The sequence below is a fragment of the Prionailurus viverrinus genome, chromosome C1 (assembly GCF_022837055.1).
Source record: "Prionailurus viverrinus isolate Anna chromosome C1, UM_Priviv_1.0, whole genome shotgun sequence".
NCBI classification, from domain to species: Eukaryota; Metazoa; Chordata; class Mammalia; order Carnivora; family Felidae; genus Prionailurus; species Prionailurus viverrinus.
In genome coordinates, this window is record NC_062568.1 from 149,215,055 (window position 1) to 149,238,633 (window position 23,579).

A 23,579-nucleotide genomic window follows, 5' to 3' on the forward strand; every position below is an offset into this window, starting at 1 on the left:
TCATGAAACTTAAGGTTTTCATGAAACTTACAAGGTGTCCTAAACTTCACATGGAAAAGCAAAGGGCTAAGAATAGCAAAGGCAATTCTTAAAAAAGAACACAGTGAATGGACTCATGCTGCCAGGTGTCAAGGCTCATAATAAAACTATATAAAGCTACAGTAATGAAGACACCGTGAAACCAATGCAGGAACAAACAGACTAGCAACAGGGTCCACAAATGACATACATGTAAGACAACCTCACACATGAGAGGGACATTTCAAATCAGTGAGAAAAAGCTCTGGAAAACAGTATGGAGGTTCCTCAAAAAGTTAAAAATAGAATACCCTACCCAGCAATTACACTACTAAGTATTTATCCAAGGGATACAGGTGTGCTGTTTCAAAGGGACACACACTCCCCAATGTTTATAGCAGCTCTATTGACAACAGCCAAAGTATGGAAAGAGCCCAAATGTCCACCAACGGATGAATGGATAAAGAAGATGTGGTGTGTATATATATATATATATACACATCATATATATATATATATATATATATATATACACACTACATATATATACACATGTGTATATATATATACATATATATACACATGACGTGTATGTGTGTGTGTGTATACACACACACACACACACACACACACACACACACACACACATAAAACGGAGAATTACTCGGCAATCAAAAAGCATGAAATCTTGCCATTTGCAACAACGAGAATGGAACTAGAAGGTATTATGCTAAACGAAATAAGTCAGAGAAAGACAAATATCATATGACTTCACTAATATGAGGAATTTAAGATACAAAAGAGATGAACATAAGGGAAAGGAAGCAAAAAGAATATAAAAACAAGGAGGAGGACAAAACATAAGAGACTCAAATACAGAGACAAACTGAGGGTTGCTGAAGGGGCTGTGGGTAGGGGGATGGGCTAAATAGGTAAGGGGCATTAAGGAAGACACTTGGGATGAGCACTGGGTGTTATACATAGGGGATGAATCACTGGAATCTACTCCTGAAATCATTATTGCACTATATACTAACTTGGATGTAAATTAAAAATAAAATTTTAAAAGAAGAGTGAGAAAAGGATATATTATTCATTAAATGGTGCTGAGGCAACTAGTTATCCAAATGTTAAAAAAAAAAAAAGTAATAACATAGATTTAAATTGGGGTACCTGGATGACTCTGTCAGTTGAGCCTCTGACTTCAGCTCTGGTAATAATCTCAGGGTTTGTGAGTTCAAGCCCTGCATTGGGCTCTCTGCTGCCAGCAGAGCCCTCTTCTGATCCTCTGTTCCCCTCTCTCTGCCCCTCTCCCAGTCATGTGCTCTAGCTCTCTCTTTCTCTCCCTCTATCAAAAATAAATATTTTTTTAAAAAATCAGCTCCTAGCAGATTAAACATCTAAATATAAAAAGCAAAGCTTCAGAGAACTTCTGGAGAAGACTGTAGAATAGATCCTAGGCTCACTTCCTCCCACAAATACACCTAGATAACACCCACATCAATGTAAGTAACCCAGAAAATGACCACACACTAGCAGAACAGACTCTTCATAGCTAAATGTAGAGAAAGGCCACTCCAAAGACAGGAGTAGGGCAGAGACATGGTCAGGAGCCAAATGGACCCAAAAATTGTATGTGGGAGGGACACAGCAGGTGCAAATAGGGGAGAGGAGCAGACCCCCACCCCAGGTACCTCAGGCACTGGAAAGATGAATCTCCAACACGTTTGGCTTTGAAAACCAGAGGGACCTAACTTCATGAGTTCTTACAATCAGTGGGGCTCCACACCTGGAACTGGAACATAGGAAACTGAGTCTCCACTCTTACAGAGTCCACAAAAAATAGTCCTGATGAGATACAGCATAGAAGCAGCAACGTGGGGGGGGGGGGGGGGCGGGGGGGGGGAAGCCACAGCAATGTGAAAAACACCTGGGGTGTACAGGTGGTTTTTGTTTTGTTTTGTTTTGTTTTGTTTTGTTTTTTACTAATTTGAGGGCATGTGCTGGAGAGGCAGGAATCTTTGGGAGACTTCTCCAAGAATAAAGAGTTGGCAGGTATCATTTCCCTCCCCTGCCGCACAGCCTAGATACAAGGATGCTGTGCCTAACAGCCTGAACAAGCTCTACCTAGCTTGCTAACAGTGTGACCCGGCCAACACTCATCTGCAGATCCACCCCTCCAGTGCTGCTAGCCCAAACAGTTTTCTCTGCACCTCCAGGTTCCCTCCCAAGCAGACCTGCACAAACCTTGCTAACACCCCATCCCCACCCCTGCATTCTCCTGCGGACCTACCCCCTATAATGGCCCTTGGCCAGAGTGTATCCGAAGTGGTGCCAAAAGCCTGCCAGTGTGCAAGCAGCCCAGAAAGGGGCCAGCACACTCCTGCCTTGGAAGAGGACAAGATAACAACACACACCAGTCTAACTGCTATCCCAGCTGGGGACAGACACAGGGTCTGACTGCAGGTCCCACCTAACAACAAAAGCTTTTCAGCACACAACACAGGGAAAGCACCCTGCAATTTGGTGCTACTGCATCTCTGGCAAAAGCCTGGTCTGACCCAACTCAAGCGCAAAGTGGCCACAGACTGGCCCACTAGCAACACAGGAACCAAGCCCTGCCTATGACAGGTAAAGAGAGTCACTTCAGACAACTGGACTGAAGGCAAAAGTGGCCTAGGCACAATAGCAGGGTACATGAAACACACATAAGAGACACCACTGAAGCACCAGGCTCTGGTGAACAGGAGACATTGCACTGCAGGGCATTACAGGGCATCTTCATGAGGCCACTACTTTTAACAGTAGAAAACAAAGCTGACTTTCTTAACACATAGAGACAGACACAGAGAGTTAGACAAAATGAGGAGACAGAGGAATATGTCCCAAATGAAAGAAAAGGACAAAGTCACAGCAAATGAGTTAAATGAAACAGAGATAAGTAATACACTTGATAGAGAATTTAAAGTAATGGTCATAAAGATATTCATTGGACTTGAGAAAGAGTGGAGGACCTCATTGAGACCCTAAACAAAGAAAAAGAAAACATTAAAAAAAACCAAAGATGAAGAACTCAATAACTGAAATTAAAAATATACTACATGGGGGGCCCCTGGGGAGCTCAGTTGATTGCGCATCTAACTTTGGCTCAGGTCATGATCTCACAGTCCGTGGGTTCAAGCCCCGCATCAGGCTCTGCGCTGACAGCTCAGAGCCTGGAGCCTGCTTCAGATTCTGTCTCCCTGTCTCTCTGCCCCTCCCCCACTTGCACTCTGTTTCTCTCTCAAAAATAAAAACATAAAAAAAATTTTTTTTAAATATACTACATGGAATAAAGAATAGACTACAGGAAGCAGAAGAATGGATCAGCAACCTGGAAGATAGAAGAATGGAAAACCATCAAACTGAACAAAAGAGAGAAAAAAAACAATAAAAAATGAAAGTAAACTAAGGGAACTAAGAGACATCATCAAATGTAATAATATCTGCATTATAGGGATCCCAGAAGGAGAAGAGAGCAAAAAAGGGGAGAGAAAATTTATCTGAAGAAATAATAGCTGAAAACTTCTGGAATCTGGAGAAGGAAGCAGACATCCAGATCCAAGAGGCAGAGGCCCACACCAAGACACATGGTAATTAAAATGGCAAAAGGTAGAGATAAAGAGAGAATTTTTAAAGTAGCAAGATAGGGGCGCCTGGGTGGCTCAGTCGGTTGAGCATCCGGCTTCAGCTCAGGTCATGATCTCGCGGTTTGTGACTTCGAGCCCCGCGTCGGGCTCTGTGCTGACAGCTCGGAGCCTGGAGCCTGTTTCGGATTCTGTGTCTCCCTCTTTCTCTGCTCCTCCCCTGCTCGTGCTCGCTCTCTCTCTCTCTCTCTCTCTCTCTCTCTCTCTCTCTCTCTCAAAAATAAATAAACATTTAAAATAAATAAAAATAAAGTAGCAAGAGAAAATAAAAGTTATACAAAGCAACTCCATACAGCTAGCAGCTAATTATTCATCAAAAACTTTGCAGGAGGAGTCAATACTATCCAAAGCAATCTACATATTCAATGCAATCCCTATCAAAATACCACCAACATTTTTCACAGAGCTAGAACAAATAATCCTAAAATTTGTATGGAATCAGAAAAGACCCCGAATAGCCAAAGCAATCTTGAAAAAGAAAACGAAAGCAAGAGGCATCACAATCCCGGACTTCAAGCTATACTACAAAGTTGTAATCATCAAGACAGTATGGTACTGGCACAAGAACAGACACTCAGATCAATGGAACAGAATAGAGAACCCAGAAATGGACCCACAAATGTATGGCCAACCAATCTTTGACAAAGCAGGAAAGAATATCCAATGGAATAAAGACAGTCTCTTCAGCAAGTGGTGCTGGGAAAACTGGACAGCGACATGCAGAAGAATGAACCTGGACCACTTTCTTACACCATATACAAAAATAAGCTCAAAATGGATGAAAGACCTAAATGTAAGACAGGAAGCCATCAAAATCCTTGAGGAGAAAGCAGGCAACAACCTCTTTGACCCTGGCCGCAGCAACTTCTTACTCAACACGTCTCCAGAGGCAAGGGAAACAAAAGCAAAAATGAACTATTGGGACCTCATCAAAATAAAAAGCTTCTGCACAGCAAAGGAAACAATCAGCAAAACTAAAAGGCAACTGACAGAATGGGAGAAGATATTTACAAACGACATATCAGATAAAGGGTTTGTATCCAAAATCTATAAAGAACTTCTCAAACTCAACACCCAAAAAACAAATAACCCAGTGAAGAAATGGGCAAAAGACAGAAATAGACACTCCAAAGAAGACATCCAGATGGCTGACACATGAAAAAAAATGCTCAACCTCACTCATCATCAGGGAAATACAAATCAAAACCACACCTGTCAGAATGGCTAACGTTAACAACTCAGGCAACAACAGATGTTGGCGAGGATGCAAGGGAAGAGGATCTCTTTTGCGTCGTTGGTGGGAATGCAAACTGGTGCAGCCACTTGAAAACAGTGTAGAGGTTTCTCAAAAAAACTAAAAATAGAACTACTCTACAACCCAGCAATTGCACTACTAGGTATTTATCCAAGGGATACAAGTGTGCTATTTCGAAGGGACACATGCACCCCAATGTTTATAGCAGCACTATAAACAATAGCCAAAGTATGGAAAGAGCCCAAATGTCCATCGATGGATGAATGGATAAAGAAGATGTGGTATATATATATATATATATATGTATATATATATACACACACATATATACACAATGGAGTATTACTCGGCAATCAAAAAGAATGAAATCTTGCCATTTGCAACTACGTGGATGGAACTGGAGGGTATTATGCTAAGTGAAATTAGTCAGAGAAAGACAAATAACATGACTTCACTCATATGAGGACTTTAAGAGACAAAACAGATGAACATAAGGGTAGGGAAGCAAAAAGAATACAAAAACAGGGAGGGGGACAAAACATAAGAGACTCATAAATATGGAGAACAAACTGAGGGTTACTGGATGGGTTATGTGTGGGCCGATGGGCTAAATGGGTAAGGGGCACTAAGGAATCTACTCCTGAAATCATTGTTTCACTATATGCTAACTAATTTGGATATAAATTAAAAAGAAAAAATAAAAAAAAAAACTTTGCAGGAGGGACTGCCATGTTTTATATTCAAAATGATGAATGAAAAAATCTGTAGCCAAGAATACTCTATGCAGAAAGGCTATCATTCATAATAGGAGAGATAAAGAATTTCCCAGAAAAAACAAAAATTAAGGGAATCCATGACCACTAAACCAGACCTACAGGAAATGTTAAAGGGGGCTTCTTGAGTGGAAAGAAAAGACCATGAGCAGGAGTAAGAAAAGTAGAAATCACAAAAGCAGTAAAATTAAGTATATCTATAAAAATCAGTCAAGAGATTCACAAAATAAAAGGATGTAAAGTATGACACCACATATCTAGAATGTTGGGGGACAGGAGTAAAAAATGTGTTCAAACAAAAGTGATTATCAACCTAATACAGACTGCTATATGCATGTAACCACATGCACACAGTAACCACAAATCAAAAGCCAGTAAAATACATGTAAAAAAAAAAAAGAGAGAGAGAAAAGAATCCTAGTGTATCACTAAATAAAACCAGAAAACCATGAGAGAAAAGAGTAAGAGAGAAAGGAACAGAGAAGACCTGCAAAAACAACCATAAGACAAGTAACAAAATGGCAGTTAAGTACATACCTATCAATAATTACTTTGCATGTAAATGGACTAAATGCTCCAATCAAGAGATGTAGTATGACAATAGATAAAAAAGTAAGACCATCTAGATGCTGCCTACAAGAAACTCATTTCACACCTAAAGACACATGCAGATATTCCATGCTCATAGACTGGAAGAACAAATATTGTTAACAATGTCCACACTACCCAAAGCAATCTACAGATTTAATGCAATCCCTATCAAAATACCAACATTTTTCACAGGCTAGAACAAACAATCCTAAAATTTGTATGGAACCACAAAAGACCCCAAATATCCAAAGCAATCTTGAAAAAAGAAGAACAAAACTGGAGGTAACAATCTCCAATTTCAAACTTTGCTACAAAGCTATCCTAATCAAGAGTATGGTGCTGGCACAAAAACAGACACATAGATCAACAAAAACAGAAGAGAAAACCCAATAGTAAATGCACAATTATATGGCCAATTAATATTTGACAAAGCAGGAAAAAATATCCAATGAGAAAAAGACAGTTTCTTTAACAAATGGTGTTCAGAAAACTGGACAGCTATATGCAAAAGAATGAAACCAGACCACCTTCTTACACCATTCACAAAAATAAACTCAAATGGATTGAGCACTTAAATGTGAAGCATGAAACCATAAAAATCCTAGAAGAGAGCACAGGCAATAAATTCTGTGACATTGGCCATAGCAACACTGTTCTAGATATGCCTCATAAGGCAAGGGAAACAAAAGCAAAAATAAACTATTGGGACTACATCAAAATAAAAAACTTGTGCACAGCAAAAAGCAAAACAAACAAACAAACAAAAAAACAATGAACAAAACCAAAAAACTGAAACAACCTATTGAGTGGTATAAGATATTTGCAAATAGCATATATGATAAAGGGTTAGTATCCATAATATAGAAGGAACTTATACAACTCAACACCAAAAAACACAATCCAATTAAAGATGGGCAGAAGATGTGAACAAACATTTCTCCAAAGAAGACAGCCAGATGGACAACAGACACATGAAAAGATGCTCAACATCATTCATCATCAGGGAAATGAAAATCAAAGCCACAATTGAGATATCACCTCTCACCTGTCAGAATGACTAAAATAAAAAACAGAAGAAGCGACACGTGTTGGCGAGGATGTGGAGAAAAAGGATCCCTTGTGCTCTGTTGGTGGAAATGCAAACTGGTGCGGCCACTGTGGAAAACAGTGTGGGAGTTCCTCAAAAAATTAAAAATAGAATTACCATATGATCCAGTAATTCCACCAATAGGTATTTACCCAAAGAATAGGAAAACACTAATTCGAAAAGATACATGCATCCCTATATTTAGTGCAATATTATTTACAATAGCCAAATTATGGAAGCAGCCCAACTGTCTACTGATAGAGGAATCGATAAAGGGTAGTTTATGGGGCGCCTGGGTGGCGCAGTCGGTTAAGCGTCCGACTTCAGCCAGGTCACGATCTCGCGGTCTGTGAGTTCGAGCCCCGCGTCGGGCTCTGGGCTGATGGCTCAGAGCCTGGAGCCTGTTTCCGATTCTGTGTCTCCCTCTCTCTCTGCCCCTCCCCTGTTCATGCTCTGTCTCTCTCTGTCCCAAAAAAAATAAATAAACGTTGAAAAAAAAATTAAAAAAAAAAAAAGAGGTAGTTTATATACAATGGAATATTAGTGAACCATAAAAAATGAAATCTTGCTATTTGCAACAACATGGATGGATCTAGAGACTATAATGCTAGATAAGTCAGACAGACAAATACATACGATTTCACTCATGTGTGGAATTTAAGAAAGATACAAAGAAAAGAGACAAACCAAAAAACACTCTTAGCTACAGAAAACAAACTAATGGTTACCAGAGGGAAGGGGGGAGGGAGAATAGGTGAAATAGGTGAAGGGGATTAACAGTACACTTATAATGAACAATGAATCATGTACAGAATTGCTGAATCACTATATTATATGCCTGAAACTAATATAACACTGTATATTTAAAATGTTTTTTAAATCAAAACTTTAAAACTTGCCAAAGAAAATACAAAACAATTATCTTTGTATCTTCTAAACAATACACAAAAAGTGCAAATTGTAATGGAAAGATTGATAAATGTGGTAAAATTAATTAATGAAGACCTCTTAAACAGAAATGCACATGAGAATCATCTACTGAACTATGAAATATGAATGTATTTCACAATCCTAACCCCAAAGTTTCAAATTCAGCAGATGTGGAGGAAGGCCTAGGAATGGGCCTTGCTTAGGCCAATTTATTGGGCCTAGGCCAATCCATGTTGTTGAAAAGCTACAGAAGGGATTCTGATGAATATTTTGTTAAGACCCTTAGACCACTGACTATACTACAGTGAAGCCACAGTATCAGCATTGAAAAGAACAGAATTAAATACTCCATCTGCCCACAAGGAGGTTATGGTCTAAAATCAGAGACTGGATACATACATAAATAATTATAATTTACTGTCAGAAGTAACCAATTCCACAAAGAAAACCATTAAACCTCCCACAACTTCATATTTCATATGGGACTCCCACTCCATTCTCCAGGAAGAAGCTATACTGGTTTTACACTTTACGTTGCTCCTTTCACCTCTTTATTTCTTTCTGATGGGAAGAGTGACCTAGCTAATGCTGAGAACCTGAGTGCTATTAAACAGAAGAAAATGAGATAAAGTCTTTGTTCACTGCATGGCTCTTGGTGTGCAGTCATGTTAGTTCTTTCTCAAGTCTTCTAGAGAAAGGTGTAGGTCTGCAAACCCATCACTTTGGTGCTGGACCTCACTCTCCTGAACTGGACAGAGTTGGCAGGGATTATAAGGCAGGCAAATCCTTATGCAACTGGCTAAGTGTGCTAGGCATTTTCTTTGCATTCACAGCTCTTCTCCAGAGAGTTTCTTTTAAGGTTTTATTTAATTTTGAGAGAAAGTGTGCAAGCGGAGAGGGGCAAAGTGAAAGGGGGACAGAGGATCCAAAGCGGGCTCCATGCTGACAGCAGAGAGACTGATGTAGAGCTCAAACTCATGAACCATGAGATCATGACCTGAGCCGAAGTTGGACACTCAACCGACTGAGCCACCCAGGCACCCTCCAGACAATTTTCTGAGGTGAAGTGAGGACAGTGCAGGAAGTCTCACCACATTATCCAATCCAGACATTAGCAATAAAAGTTCTAAATAAAGTTAATACTATTGTATAATCAACATCAGGTTCTTTTTGTGTTCTCAATTTATTCAGAAATCAGAGAGACTGATAAGTCTTTACATGGTACCACTAAGAACAACATATGCTATTATCATGGAACAGAGAAAGGTATGAGGGGTTTCCCCTGGTTGGAAAAGCAGAGAAAAATACGCAGAGGAAGTAGTTTTGAACAAAGCTGTGTTCTAGAGGCAGAAAAAATGCTTCAGAGCATGTTGAACCATGCAAAGGAACAGTATCAGAAAAAGAATGCAAAAGGAAAAACAAAAATTTACTAAAAACCTGGAGTTGATTATACAACTAAAATCTTAGAGAAGAATTTCAGTTCTGGAAGAGACTTTGTTCACTTTGGCTAGAATATATGGGAGAAAGTAAGATAAACAGGTCAGAAAGCTGAGAACCTGCGAGTGACAAGATGGAAGTTTTGCACCAAGAAGATAACTAGAAACAAGGTATATATGTACCAAAGTGGGGAGAGAGACTGGAGGAAGGAACCCAATTAGGAGAATATTAAATCCAAGCAAAACATGGGGCGCCTGGGTGGCTCAGTCGGTTAAGCGTCCGACTTCGGCTCAGGTCATGTCTCGTGGTCCGTGAGTTTGAGCCCTGTATTGGGCTCTGTGATGACAGCTCAGAGCCTGAAGCCTGTTTCGGATTCTGTGTCTCCCTCTCTCTCTGCCCCTCCCCTGTTCATGCTCTGTCTCTCTCTGTCTCAAAAATAAATAAACGTTAAAAAAAAATTTTTTTTTTAAATCCAAGCAAAACAATTATTTTAATGTTTATTTATTTGAGAGAGAGAGAATGTGAGTGAGGGAGGGGCAGAGAGAGGGAGACTCAACCTGAAGCAGGCTCCAGGCTCTGAGCAGTCAGCACAGAGCCCGATGCAGGGCTCTAACCCACGAATGGTGAGATCATAACCTGGGCCAAAGTCGGACGTTTAACTGACTGAGCCACCCACGTGCCCCCAAATCCAAGCAAAATTTAATGAGGGTGCATAGAAAAGAGAATGAATGAGAGCTATGTTATGGAGTCAGAATCAAGAGAATTTGCTAAATAATTGTATATGCTAGCAAAAAGAATATCCATTACCACTTTTTATTTTTCTCCTATCCATACGTCAAGATCAGGAATCAAAGAAACCTAGTAATCTTAGCTATATCTAGAATAAATAGTTTTGCAAAGTATTTGTCCTTCAGGATGGCATTTTCTTTTCTAACACAGAGACAAAGTATATTTATAAAGATCATCTTCTTTACTTTCTTAATAAATAATTTTAAACATGATAAATACCTTGTTTCAGGAAATGCAAATTTAAGTTACCACTATAACATGAGAAAAACCAAATTAATTCCCCAAAACAATGAATGTTGCCTGGAGAATATGACTGAACAATATCATTGTAAAACAAGTTAGGAACATGTGACACCAATCTACCTGTAACCATGCAACTTTAATATAATCTTTGGTCTCATAAAAATGCTAGACTATAACTAGAACATGAACAGATAACAAGCATTTACCATGTGCCTATGCTAAAATGATAATACATGTTATCATTAACATGTTAAGAGAGGCAAACCAGAAAACAGACTCTTAACTATAGAGAACAAACTGAGGGTTACTGGAGGAGAGGTGGACAATGGGACGTTAAATGGGTGATGGGTTAAGGAGGGCACTTGTTGTGATGAGCACTGGGTATTACAATGTAAGTGATGAATCACTAAATTCTACACCTGAAACTAGTATTACACTGTATGTTAGCTGGAATTTAAATAAGACTTGAAAAGGAAGAAAAAATAAATACAATGATACATGTGATCTCACTTAATCTTCACAATTCTATGAAGTTGATCCTAATGTAGACCTTCATCTTACAGATGAAGAAGCTGAGTCTAAGAAAGGTCAAGGCTTGCTTACGTTTCTTAGCTAGTAAGAGTGCTAGAGCCAGGATCTGAACCCACGTCTGCTTAACTCCGAAGACTATGCTCTTAACCATTAAACTATACTGTCTAAAATTGAAATCATATTGGCGTTTTTTGGTTGAACCTTCAAAAATTACAATAACTAAATTATAATTTCACAATTCTCTAAAAAAATTGTATATAAGCATAACATTTACAGATGCTGTTGGCTAGAACTTGTATACTAATGGAAATTTACATTAATGTTATTTCAGGTCTGTGCATCATCTTCATGCTCTTACTCTGAGTTACAGTAGCAGGTGTATACAAAACATGCCAGAAAAAAATGTGGTGACCTAAATTTAACTTCCAGTGCGAGGAGCAGCACAGAATGGCATTTATGAGTCATTGGCTTTTAATATGTAGATATAATATGCTGCCCTCTAGTGATTTCAATACCTTGCATTTATTGAGACTGAAGAGCCTCAATAAGGAAGAAGGAAAACATTTTTTTTTTAATTTTTTTTTTCAACGTTTATTTATTTTTGGGACAGAGAGAGACAGAGCATGAACGGGGGAGGGGCAGAGAGAGAGGGAGACACAGAATCGGAAACAGGCTCCAGTCTCTGAGCCATCAGCCCAGAGCCCGACGCGGGGCTCGAACTCACGGACCGCGAGATCGTGACCTGGCTGAAGTCGGACGCTTAACCGACTGCGCCACCCAGGCGCCCCTACATTTTTTTATTATTAGAGAATTCAAATCTTCATTTTATTTTTTATTTTTTAACGTTTATTTATTATCAAGAGGCAGAGACAGAGCATGAGAGGAGCAGAGACAGGAGGAGACACAGAATCTGAAGCAGGCTCCAGGATCCAGTTGTCAGCACAGAGCCTGACGTGGGGCTTGAACTCATGAACCGAGAGATCATGACCTGAGCCAAAGTCAGACGCTTAACTGACTGAGCCACCCAGGCTCCCCTCAAATCTTCATTTTATAGTAGGAATAACTGAACAAATAACTATTGCTTAAGCCCTAAATACACTTTTGATGTGTAAGAGCACATATAGAAATAGAGTTGACCCTTAAACAATGTAAAGGTTAGGGGTGCTAACCCCCCAACACAGTAAAAAAATCTGCATATAACTTTTGACTCCCCCAAAACTTAACTACTAATAACACACTGTGGACCAGAAACCTTACAGATAATATGAACAGTTGATTAACACACGTTTTGTATGTCATATGTATTATATACTGCATTTTTACAATAAAGCTAGAGAAAAGAAAATGTTATTTAAAAAATCATAAGGAAAATAATATACATTTATAGTACAGTGCTGTACTTATTGAAAAATATCTGTGTATAAGTGAAGCTGTGTTGTTCAAGGTCAACTGTACATCCAATAATGATTTACTAATTCAGAATGGTTAAGGAAATACCAGTACAGAACACAGGAAAAGATGAATTAGAGAATAAGGAGTGATTACATTTTATGCAAGGAATTCATGCCTTAAAACCTTGCCTAATCCAAAGTTATTTTCCTAATCCAAATATAAAAGGGGTTGAAGTAGACAACTACTGTGCTGTATTTCTTTTTTCAAGCATAGGTTTAAAGCACAGTAAATGATTACAATTAAAACAGTTTTTAAGAGTGCTTTTAGGGTGCCTGGGTGACTCAGTCAGTGGCAACCAACTCCTGATTTCGGTTTAGGTCATGATTCTCACTCACGGGATTGAGCCCTGCATCAGTTTCTGTACTGAGTGTGGAGCCTGCCTGGGATTTTCTCTTTCCCTCTCTTTCTGCCCCTTCCTCACTCATGCTCGCGCTCTCTCTCTCTCTCTCAAATAAACTTTAAAGAAAAAAAATGCTTTTAAAACATTTGCAGTATTTGTAAGAAGAATTTTTGCATCACTATTTCCTCCCAAATATCAAAAGTATTTCCTATTATAACACAAATGACAGCTTGGCTTAGAAGTACATTAGTGGTTGTGATGTCAGACCAGGTTGTCAGAAGTTTTTAATTTTTTTTTAAAAAGTGCTTTTGCTATTAATTCTGCTCTTTTATTTTTTTTCAGCATTAGTGCCAAATTTCCAGCATGCTCAGTACTAAATTAACAGCAAGAATACCATCAGTTTCAGTATTTCTAAAATTTAATAAACACTTGGGTGACAATATTACAAAATATAAAAACGACTAAATTTAACAATAGCAGTAAAAATAACATCAGAATTACTAAAACCACTTGCAGAAGTTTTCATAGTGTGGTTCATGGGATGGTTCACAGAACATGTACAAATGACACTCAATATTTCTAGTTACCAGCTGAGGTGGCACCACCTAGAGCAAACAGTTTAAAATTCACCAGGCCCACAGCTTTGTAACTAAGTGATTCATGATTAATTTTTTTTAAGTTTTTGGGATTTGCATTATTTGAAATTTTTAATATAAAGTGATATTTTGCTAAATCAACTCATGAAAACTTACTTAAAATTAGCTTAACAAGAACCATACTGTATTCTTAACAGCTTTACTGAAGTATAATTTACATACCATAAAATTTCCTCCTTTTAAATGTACAATTCAATGAGTTTTAGTAAATGAGTTATAGACTCGTACAGCCATTACCATAATCCAGTATTAGAATCATACTCTACATGGGGTGCCTGGAAGGCTCAGGTGGTTAAGCGTCCAACTTCAACTCAGGTCAGGATCTCCCGGTTTGTGGGTTCAAGCCCCGCATTAGGTTCCATGCTGACAGCTCAGAGCCTGGAGCCTGCTTCAGATTCTGTCTCCCTTTCTCTCCGCCCCTCCCCAACTTATGCTGTGTCTCCATCTCTCTCTCAAAAATAAATAAATGTCAAAAAAAAATTTTTTTTAAAGAATCATACTATACATTTATTAAACTGTTACCAACCTCACCTATGTAAAGTAACCAAATAACTCATAATACCAACAACTCGAAAGGTTTTTGGATCTGCTATTTTTAAAAAAGAGAACAGATTTAATCTACTTTCAATAAACACAAAATTACCTAAAGGAAAAATGCTAAGACTATTTTAAACATACTGAAAGAATCATGCTGAGGAGGATTTAAACCGTCCTCCTCATAATCTTGTCCACAACATTAACCTGGCAGACTACTATAGATAGTACCTATGTAAAATTAAGCAGAGTCCCTGTTTATGTTTTGAACTCCAAATTAGTGAAATAAGTTTTGCTGAGGTTCTACTATAGTTAATAAAAACCTGACATGTGTGACTTCTAAAATGAAGATGATTTGCAGGTGAGTATAAAACCAATCGGGGCGCCTGGGTGGCTCAGTCGGTTGAGCGGCCGACTTCGGCTCAGGTCACGATCTCGCGGTCCGTGAGTTTGAGCCCCGCGTCTGGCCCCTGTGCTGACAGCTCAGAGCCCGGAGCCTGTTTCAGATTCTGTGTCTCCCTCTCTCTGACCCTCCCCCGTTCATAAACAATAAATAAACGTTAAAAATAAATAAATAAACGTTAAAAAAAAAATTAAAAAAAAAACAATCATAAATACTTGATAGCAAATATTCACCTACAAAATAGCTCAGTATCTGCAATATTTCTCAAAAAATATGAATTGATATCAGCCTCTTTTAAAAAAGTTTTTTTTACATTTTCCTAAACTACCGGTTAAGTATATAAGTACACATTCATTTTGGCATGATATATAACAAAGTATTCTATAATCTTTTAGTGATCAACATGAAAAAAATGAGAATGAAGAATCAGTTGAACCTATAGCTGGTTGAACTACCAAGTGTCTTAAGTGACCTAAGACAACTTGGAAGTATCTGTCCCAGATCTCTGACTCTGTCTTTGTCCACTTTAAGATATGATATTGACAAAATAGTATATATGTAGTCCAAATTCCAGGCATAGAGCTCCGAAAACTCTTAGGATTTCCCAAGTGATGGAGGTGAGAGAAGTGTCTTTGTTATCCATAATAAGTTCCTTTCAACCATACCAGAATTTATGCTAATGAATGACTCTTGGAGGTGGGGGATGGTTGCAAGGGAACCAACCATATAAGTAAAAGATCGGAACTTTCAGCTCCAAACCAGATCCCTGAGGGGAGAAGAGGTGAGGATCACATTAGTCACCAATGGCTGATGATCTAATCAACTGTGCCTACAAAATGGAGACTAAACTGGGGTCCAGAGAGCTGCCAAGTTAGTGAACACATCGAGGTGTGGAGGCTTGTGCACCTGGAGAGGGCAAAAAAGCTCTATGCCTATTCCTCATATCTTGCCCTATGTATCTCTTTCATTTGATTGTTCCTGAGTTATACCCTTTATAATAAACTGATGATAGTAAAGTGTCTCCCTAAGTTCTGTGAGCTGTTCTAACAAACTGTCAAGCTTAAGGAGGGAATTGTGGGAACTCCTGATTCCAGAGATATGGGAAACGTGAAATTGTGACTGGCATGTGAGCGGAAGGCAGTCTTGTGAGGCAGAGCCCTTCATCTGTGGGGTCTGTGTAAACTGGGAAGTTAGTGTCAGAACTGAATTAGACACTAATTAGGACATCTAGTTGGTATCTACAGAGAATTGGAGAATTGCTTGATATTGAAAACAACGCATCTGGTGTCAGAAGTGTTTTGAGTGTTCTAAGCTTTCCTTGAAATATTTTTTGTTAATGCTTTCAACAAGAGCACCAGTGACCAACTAGACCAAACTGACAACACTAGAGACTGACAGCTGAAAGGGATACCAAATCAAAATCTAAACTATGAAGGCACGAAAACAGACACTCAGATCAATGGAACAGAATGGAGAACCTAGGAATGGACCCACAAACGTATGGCCAACTAATCCTTGACAAAGCAGGAAAGAATATCCAATGGAATAAAGACAGTCTCTTCAGCAAGTGGTGCTGGGAAAACTGGACAGCGACATGCAGAAGAATGAACCTGGACCACTTTCTTACACCATACACAAAAATAAACTCAAAATGGATGAAAGGCCTAAATATAAGACAGGAAGCCATCAAAATCCTAGAGGAGAAAGCAGGCAACAACCTCTTTGACCTTGGCCGCAGCAACTTCTTACTCAACATGTCTCCGGAGGCAAGGGGAACAAAAGCAAAATGAACTATTGGGACTTCATCAAAATAAAAAGCTTCTGCACAGCGGAGGAAACAATCAGCAAAACTAAAAGGCAACTGACAGAATGGGGGAAGATATTTACAAACGACATATCAGATAAAGGGTTTGTATCCAAAACCTATAAAGACTTCTCAAACTCAACACCCAAAAAACAAATAACCCAGTGAAGAAATGGGCAAAAGACAGGAATAGACACTTCTCCAAAGAAGGCATCCAGATGGCCAACCGACACATGAAAAAAATGCTCCACATCACTCATCATCAGGGAAATGCAACTCAAAACCACAATGAGATATCAGCTCACACCTGTCAGAATGGCTAACATTAACAACTCAGGCAACAACAGATGTTGGTGAGGATGCAGAGAAAGAGGATCTCTTTTGCACTGCTGGTGGGAATGCAAACTGATGCAGCCACTTTGGAAAAGAGTATGGAGCTTCCTCAAAAAATTAAAGATAGAACTACCCTACGACCCAGCAATTGCACTACTAAGTATTTATCCAAGGGATACAGGTATGCTATTTCAAAGGGGCACATGCATCCCAGTATTTATAGTAGCACTATCAACAATAGCCAAAGTATGGAAAGAGCCCAAATGTCCACTGATGGACACACACACACACACACACACACACACACACAAAGGGAGTATTACTTGGCAATCAAAAAGAATGAAATCCTGCCATTTGTAACTACTTGAATGGAACTTGAGAGTATTATACTAAGTGAAATTAGTCAGAGAAAGACAAAGATCATATGACTTCATTCATATGGGAACTTTAAGATACAAAACAGATGAACATAAGGGAAGCAAAAATAATATAAAAACAGGGAGGGGAACATAAGAAACTCTTAAATATGGAGAACAGAGGGTTACTGGAGGGGTTGTAGGAGCGGTGATGAGCTAAATGAGTAAGGGGCATTAAAGAATCTACTCCTGAAATCATTGTTGTACTATATGCTAACTAACTTGGATATAAATTAAAAAGTAAATTAAATTTAAAAAAATAAACTATGTTAACAATTCAGAATGATGATTCAGAAGTGACAATTTAGTAAGAATAATAAATACAACATCTAAAACTTGTATCCAGAAAAACAACTGCACAGGAACAAATGAGGGAAGATACGGTTTACCAATAATAAATCTAACAATAACAAAGAAAAACTTAAAAGTTTTAGTAACTGTAAGTTCAACACTAGCAGTGTTAGAAAAGCTAATGTAGTCCTTGGGCTCTGTGATTATAATGTCCAGAATTTTTTAATGTTTATTTGTTTTTGATAGAGAGCATGAGTGGAGGAGGGGCAGAGAGCGAGGAGGGGAGAGAGGATCTCAACTGGGCTCTGTGCTGACAGCAGCAAGCCAGATATAGGGCTTGAACTCACGAACCATGAGATTATGACCTGAGCCAAAGTTGGACAGTCAACCAACTGAGGCACCTAGGAGCCCCTAATGTCCAGAATTTCTACTTCAAGATGTAGAGCATAGGCATTTACTTCTCCTTTTTCCCAAAGGCCCATTGAAAGTGACTTAAAAAAAAAACTTTTTTTTAATGAGGAAAATTGTAGCATCACTGGAAAACATGAAAAGGGTATCGGTGGACAAGAAATTTTAATGACTACCTTGAAATTAGCAAATACAGGATTGGGCAGGTGGAATAAGAACAACAACAAAAACCCCACAGCCTTGCTGAGTGTCCCAGAGAGGGTCCAAATTCCGAGCCAATAAACACTGTTACCCTGTACCTAGCACTTTTATTGTATTATTTCATTTAATGCTCATAATTATTTTGAAAATAGGTATTATATGCCCATTTTTCAGATAAGGGAGCTGACATTTAGACAAGTTATATAATCACACAGCTAATCAATGGTGAAGCCACAACTTGAATCCAGTTAGTGTGAATCTGGAGTCTGCTTTCATTTATTATGCAGATACAGGCCAAAGGGTAATCCATTACAGTAATCATTAAAGCACTACACTAAATCCCGCTGGTACTGGGGTGCCTGGCTGGCTCAGTTGGAAGACCAGGCAACTCTTCAGCGCAGAGTTGTGAGTTCAAGACTCACGTTAGGTGTAGAGATCACTAACAAAAATAAATAAATAAAACTTTAAATTCATCTGGCACTATTTCCATCAGGTAAGAAGGGTAGCTCTCTTCTTTTGTTCTTGAATTAAACCTTGATAACTTCCTTCTACAAAATGAGTGGAATCTGTCTAGAGTGCCTAAAAGCGCCTGAGAGAGGAGTAAAGAAAGACACAAGAGTTAACATCAGATCCCCACACAGATTTGGAAGAAGGAAAAATGTTTTAAGGAAAGGAAGATCCACAGTAAAATATCACAAGAAATGCTTCCTTACTTTGGCAGCTGTGGGGTTCCAGGCTCCCTGCTCCAAGATTACATTTCCCAGAGTGAACTTTGCCAGTAGGCACGCTCTGCTCACAGAGTTCACAGTCAACCATCCTATTCAAGGAAGGTATCTGTCTTATAAATTGGTGAGGCAATCTCGCATGGTGGTTCAGAACATGAATTCTAAAGTTAGCCTGCCTGGCTCCAAATCTTGGCTTTCCCATGCAACTCTAGGGAAGTTACTCAGTATCTCCTTCCCTCTCTTTCCCCATCTGAAAAATGAGGATGATAACTATATTTATCTTATGAAAGTTTTTGTGACGATTAAGTAAGATAACTTTCACTCAGTGTAGTGCTTCTCTTATGTAAGTGCTCAGCAAAGGGCTTGGCACATGGTAACCTGCAAGCGATGGTGTGTGTTAGTTATAAAGTACAGGGGACAAAGGGGAAAGGAGATAAATTAGATGACGACTGAGAAATCTTCCAACCTTGAAAATCTATCAAATTCTTAAGAGAAAAAAATTTTAATTTCATCAAATAAGACAAAGCAAATTCCAGAACAGTGAAGTATTCACTGACGCTAGATCAATACTTGGTTTAAATTCACTACTGAACCTCTGAAGGCATCTATTAACCTCTTTATTTATGACTACTAGCTGTAAGTTGCCTCCCAATATAAATTAAATGTGCAAAATGAATTTGGATTTAGAAAATGAGGAGAGCTAACTGACTTCTAAGCAATTTTGATTAATATCAATGAACAGATATAACAGAGCTACTCCCCTACCAGAATCTTGACCAAAGATTGAGCTCTTTCATCCAGAAGTTCAAAAACAGAAATTAGCAATAATAGAACAATATCTAAAAAACTGCCAAGAAGGAAGATAATAATACAGCATCATGTCAACTGGAATCTCCAGTGCAATAACAGGCCAAAGCACTGCATGGCTGCAGGCAAAGCCAGTCAGCTTAGAAGCCTGTGACAGCCCAGGATGGGAACTTCTTATTCCAAACATAAGCTAATCAAATTTTATGATTTAGGGGCGCCTGGGTGGCTCAGTCGGTTAAGCGTCCAACTTCAGCTCAGGTCATGATCTCGCGGTCCGTGAGTTCAAGCCCTGCATCCGGTTCTGTGCTGACCGGTCAGAGCCTGGAGCCTGTTTCGGATTCTGTGTCTCCCTCTCTCTCTGACCCTCCCCCGTTCATGCTCTGTCTCTCTCTGTCTCAAAAATAAATAAATGTTAAAAAAATTAAAAAAAAAATTGTATGATTTAATTATGGGTCTCCTCTAGAAATCCTACTCATTTAGGGTTCCAAATTAATAACAATTTACTCAGAAACAACTTAAAGTTAGGTCCCAGAAATTAAGCGATTTGCCTAGGGAACTTCTTATCTAGAAGTAATGTGTATCCAAAGCAGACCTTCTGGGCCAGTGCTAAGAAATCTTTATAACCTGATAAACTAGGAAATCAGAGATGGACTTTGCCAACCACCATGGTCAGTAGAAAAAGAAACTTTAGGCATGCCAAATCTGAGATGCACATTAAATTGTAACAAGTGCAAGAACTACACACCTACATGATCCTTACCATGAGCTAGGAAAATGCAGGTAGATAATTAGAACAGTGAGGATAAAGCCTCCATTCCCAGAATAAGACATTAAGCCTTGGGGCCCTTTTCTTTTCCTCTCCTCTCCTTATAATTTTTTCCTACTCCTTTTTCTCTATGGTCATCCTTGCCACATAACCACCCTCCGATCTTTTCCAGTTGTTCCACTCCCGCTGTTACACTTGAATTCTTTTAAAATTCCTTCTCTCTGTTTTTTCTACAATGTCATTTTAGTAAGTTACAAAAGGAACTGTATAGAAAGAAACAAATATAAAAAGAAGGCTTTGGCAAATTCTATTTGTTGACATGAATACTGTCTACTTTTTCCTGGCCTGTAACTTCCACACGTCAAAACATTATGCCCATGATAAGAGCAGAGCAACTGTTAAAAAATACTCAAGTCTAATGAATAATTTTAGTGACAATATAGAATGAAAGAGCAAAGAACAAAATTAATACAAAGAGGCCTCATATAACATTTTGACATATACAGAGCAATTCTTTTTAAGTTTTTTTGTTTTTTTTTTAGTAATCTCTACACCTAACAAGGAGCTCGAACTCATGACCTCAAGATCAAGAGTCACACACTCCTCCAACTGAGCCAGCCAGGTACCCCTGAACAGTAATTCTTAATTCTAATACAAATAAAATCTTTTACCTAAATTCAAAATACATAGATACCTAAGTATTTCAAAATGCAGCCACTTTTAGTATATTATGTTCAGAAAAAAATGTGGAAAAACTTAACACTTCTTAACTATTTTTTTATTAAAAAATTTTTTTTTAATGTTTACTTATTTTTGAGAGAGAGAAAAAGAGACAGAGCGCAAGTGGGGGAGGGGCAGAGAGAGAGGGAGACACAGAATTGGAAGCAGGCTGCAGCCTCTGAACTGTCAGCACAAAACCTGACACAGGACTCAAACTCATGAACTGCGAGATCATGACCTGAGCTGAAGTTGGACGCTTAACCAACTGAGCCACCCAGGCACCCCACTCCTTAACTATTTTTATTCCTTATAAGAATATAACAATTCTCCTCAAATTAAAAAAAAAAAATTATTTTTGCCAAAAAGAGACGCAACATAATCTTGTCTTACTTCATTCTTTGGAGCATTTACAGAATTTAAGGAAGAAATTTTAATTATTCTTTCCTTTGAAGATTTCACTCAAAAAGTCTTTCCAAGTTTTTTTCTCTTTAAAATAGGAAACAAGGAGGGGCGCCTGGGTGGCTCAGTCAGTTGAGCGTCCGACTTTGGCTCAGGTCATGATCTCAAAGTTCATGAGTTCAAGCTCCAGATCGGGCTGATAGCTCAGAGCCTGGAGCCTGCTTCGGAGACACAGAATCTCTCAAAAATAAGCTCTCTCTCTCTCTCTCAAAAATACACATTAAAAAATAAATTTTAAAAAATAATAAATAAAATAAAATAGGAAACAAGGGTAATTGCATATATTAATGCATGCCCCAACTGCTGATATCAAAATCTCGCTTGCAATTAAAATGGGGTCCAAGGCGCCTGGGTGGCGCAGTCGGTTAAGCGGCCGACTTCAGCCAGGTCACGATCTCGCGGTCCGTGAGTTCGAGCCCCGCGTCAGGCTCTGGGCTGATGGCTCGGAGCCTGGAGCCTGTTTCCGATTCTGTGTCTCCCTCTCTCTCTGCCCCTCCCCCGTTCATGCTCTGTCTCTCTCTGTCCCAAAAATAAATAAATGTTGAAAAAAAAATTTTTTTAAATAAATAAATAAATAAAATGGGGTCCAAGATGGGGCATGTGGGTGGCTCAGTCAGTTAAACGTCTGACTTCAGCTCAGGTCATGATTTCACGGTTCTTGAGTTTGAGTCCTGCGTCAGGCTCTATGCTGACAGCTCAGAGTCTGCAGCCTGCTTCATTCGGATTCTGTGTCTCCCTCTCTCTCTCTGTCCCCCCCCCCCCCTCAAAAATAAACATTAAAAAAAGATTTTTAAATGGAGTCCAATAAATAGAATTACTTAAAATATTTTAAATGTATGCCATGAGCTACATGCACGCTTTCGAGCCATGTCTCTGTCCCATTTTTATATTTCTGTTTATTTTCTTCCTCTCTCCAACACTTGAACTGGGATTCTTTCACTTAGAATGTAATTTTAGGGGCACTCAGATGCCTGAGTGTTGGTTTAGCATCCAACTCTTGGTTTCAGCTCTGCTCATGATATCACGGTTTGTGGGATTGAGCTCCGTGTGGGGCTTTGTGCTGAGCGTGGAGCCTGCTTGGGATTCTCTCTGTCCCTCACTGCCCCTTCCCTGCTTGCATGCACAAGCACATGCTCTCTCTCTCAAAATAAATAAACATTAAAAAAAAAAATGTAATTTTAAAATAAAGTCACAATCCTACCTACACACTCGAAATTATATCTTATGGGCATTAAGTTCACTAGAAAAATAAAACTGAAAGAAAAACCAGGAAATATGATAGAACATTTTCTGTTGACTATTTTCCAAAAAATATGTAACCATATCATATTAATACACTTAAATGATTCTAAGAATTTTTTTTTTAATTTTATTTTAATGTTTATTTATTTTTGAGACAGAGAGAGACGGAGCATGAACAGGGGAGGGTCAGAGAGAGAGGGAGACACAGGATCTGAAACAGGCTCCGGGCTCTGAGCTGTCAGCACAGAGCCCGACACGGGGCCCAAACCCATGGACCGCGAGATCATGACCCAGGCCGAAGTCGGACGCTCAACCGACTGAGCCACTGAGGTGCCCCAATGATTCTAAGAATATTAAAAATGAAATTCACACGTTTCCTAAAAAACCATATAAAATGTCCATCTTACCGATATCATTAACAAGGGAATTAGAATCAGATGCCCCCAGGGTAGCTTCGAACTCCTCTTGGAGACGATATGCTCTTTGCAGGAGAGCTTCAAGTTTATGGATAAATTCAGTACTAATAATATCCTACAAGGAAAAGAAAAGTACACACAGCAAATATTAGATTCTAATGTTAAGATTCTCAATACCTTCCACTCTTAAATGAAAGACAGAGAAAGCGTGGGATATGAGGAAGGTCCATTGGGTGGTGACAGCACTGGATTCTGGCTGTGCCTTT

At 38.9% G+C, this 23,579-nt stretch overlaps 1 protein-coding gene across 4 annotated transcripts in view; it reads right to left on the reverse strand.

The window, feature by feature from the left end:
• The window catches only part of MIGA1 (mitoguardin 1), a 106,154-nt gene that overhangs the window by 48,669 nt on the left and 33,906 nt on the right, over positions 1–23,579 (reverse strand). For all 4 annotated transcript variants that reach the window (XM_047871463.1, XM_047871462.1, XM_047871461.1 and 1 more), the window contains one exon: positions 23,305–23,428. In XM_047871463.1, coding sequence (XP_047727419.1) covers positions 23,305–23,428 — 124 coding nt within the window. The remainder of the gene's footprint in view (positions 1–23,304; positions 23,429–23,579) is intronic.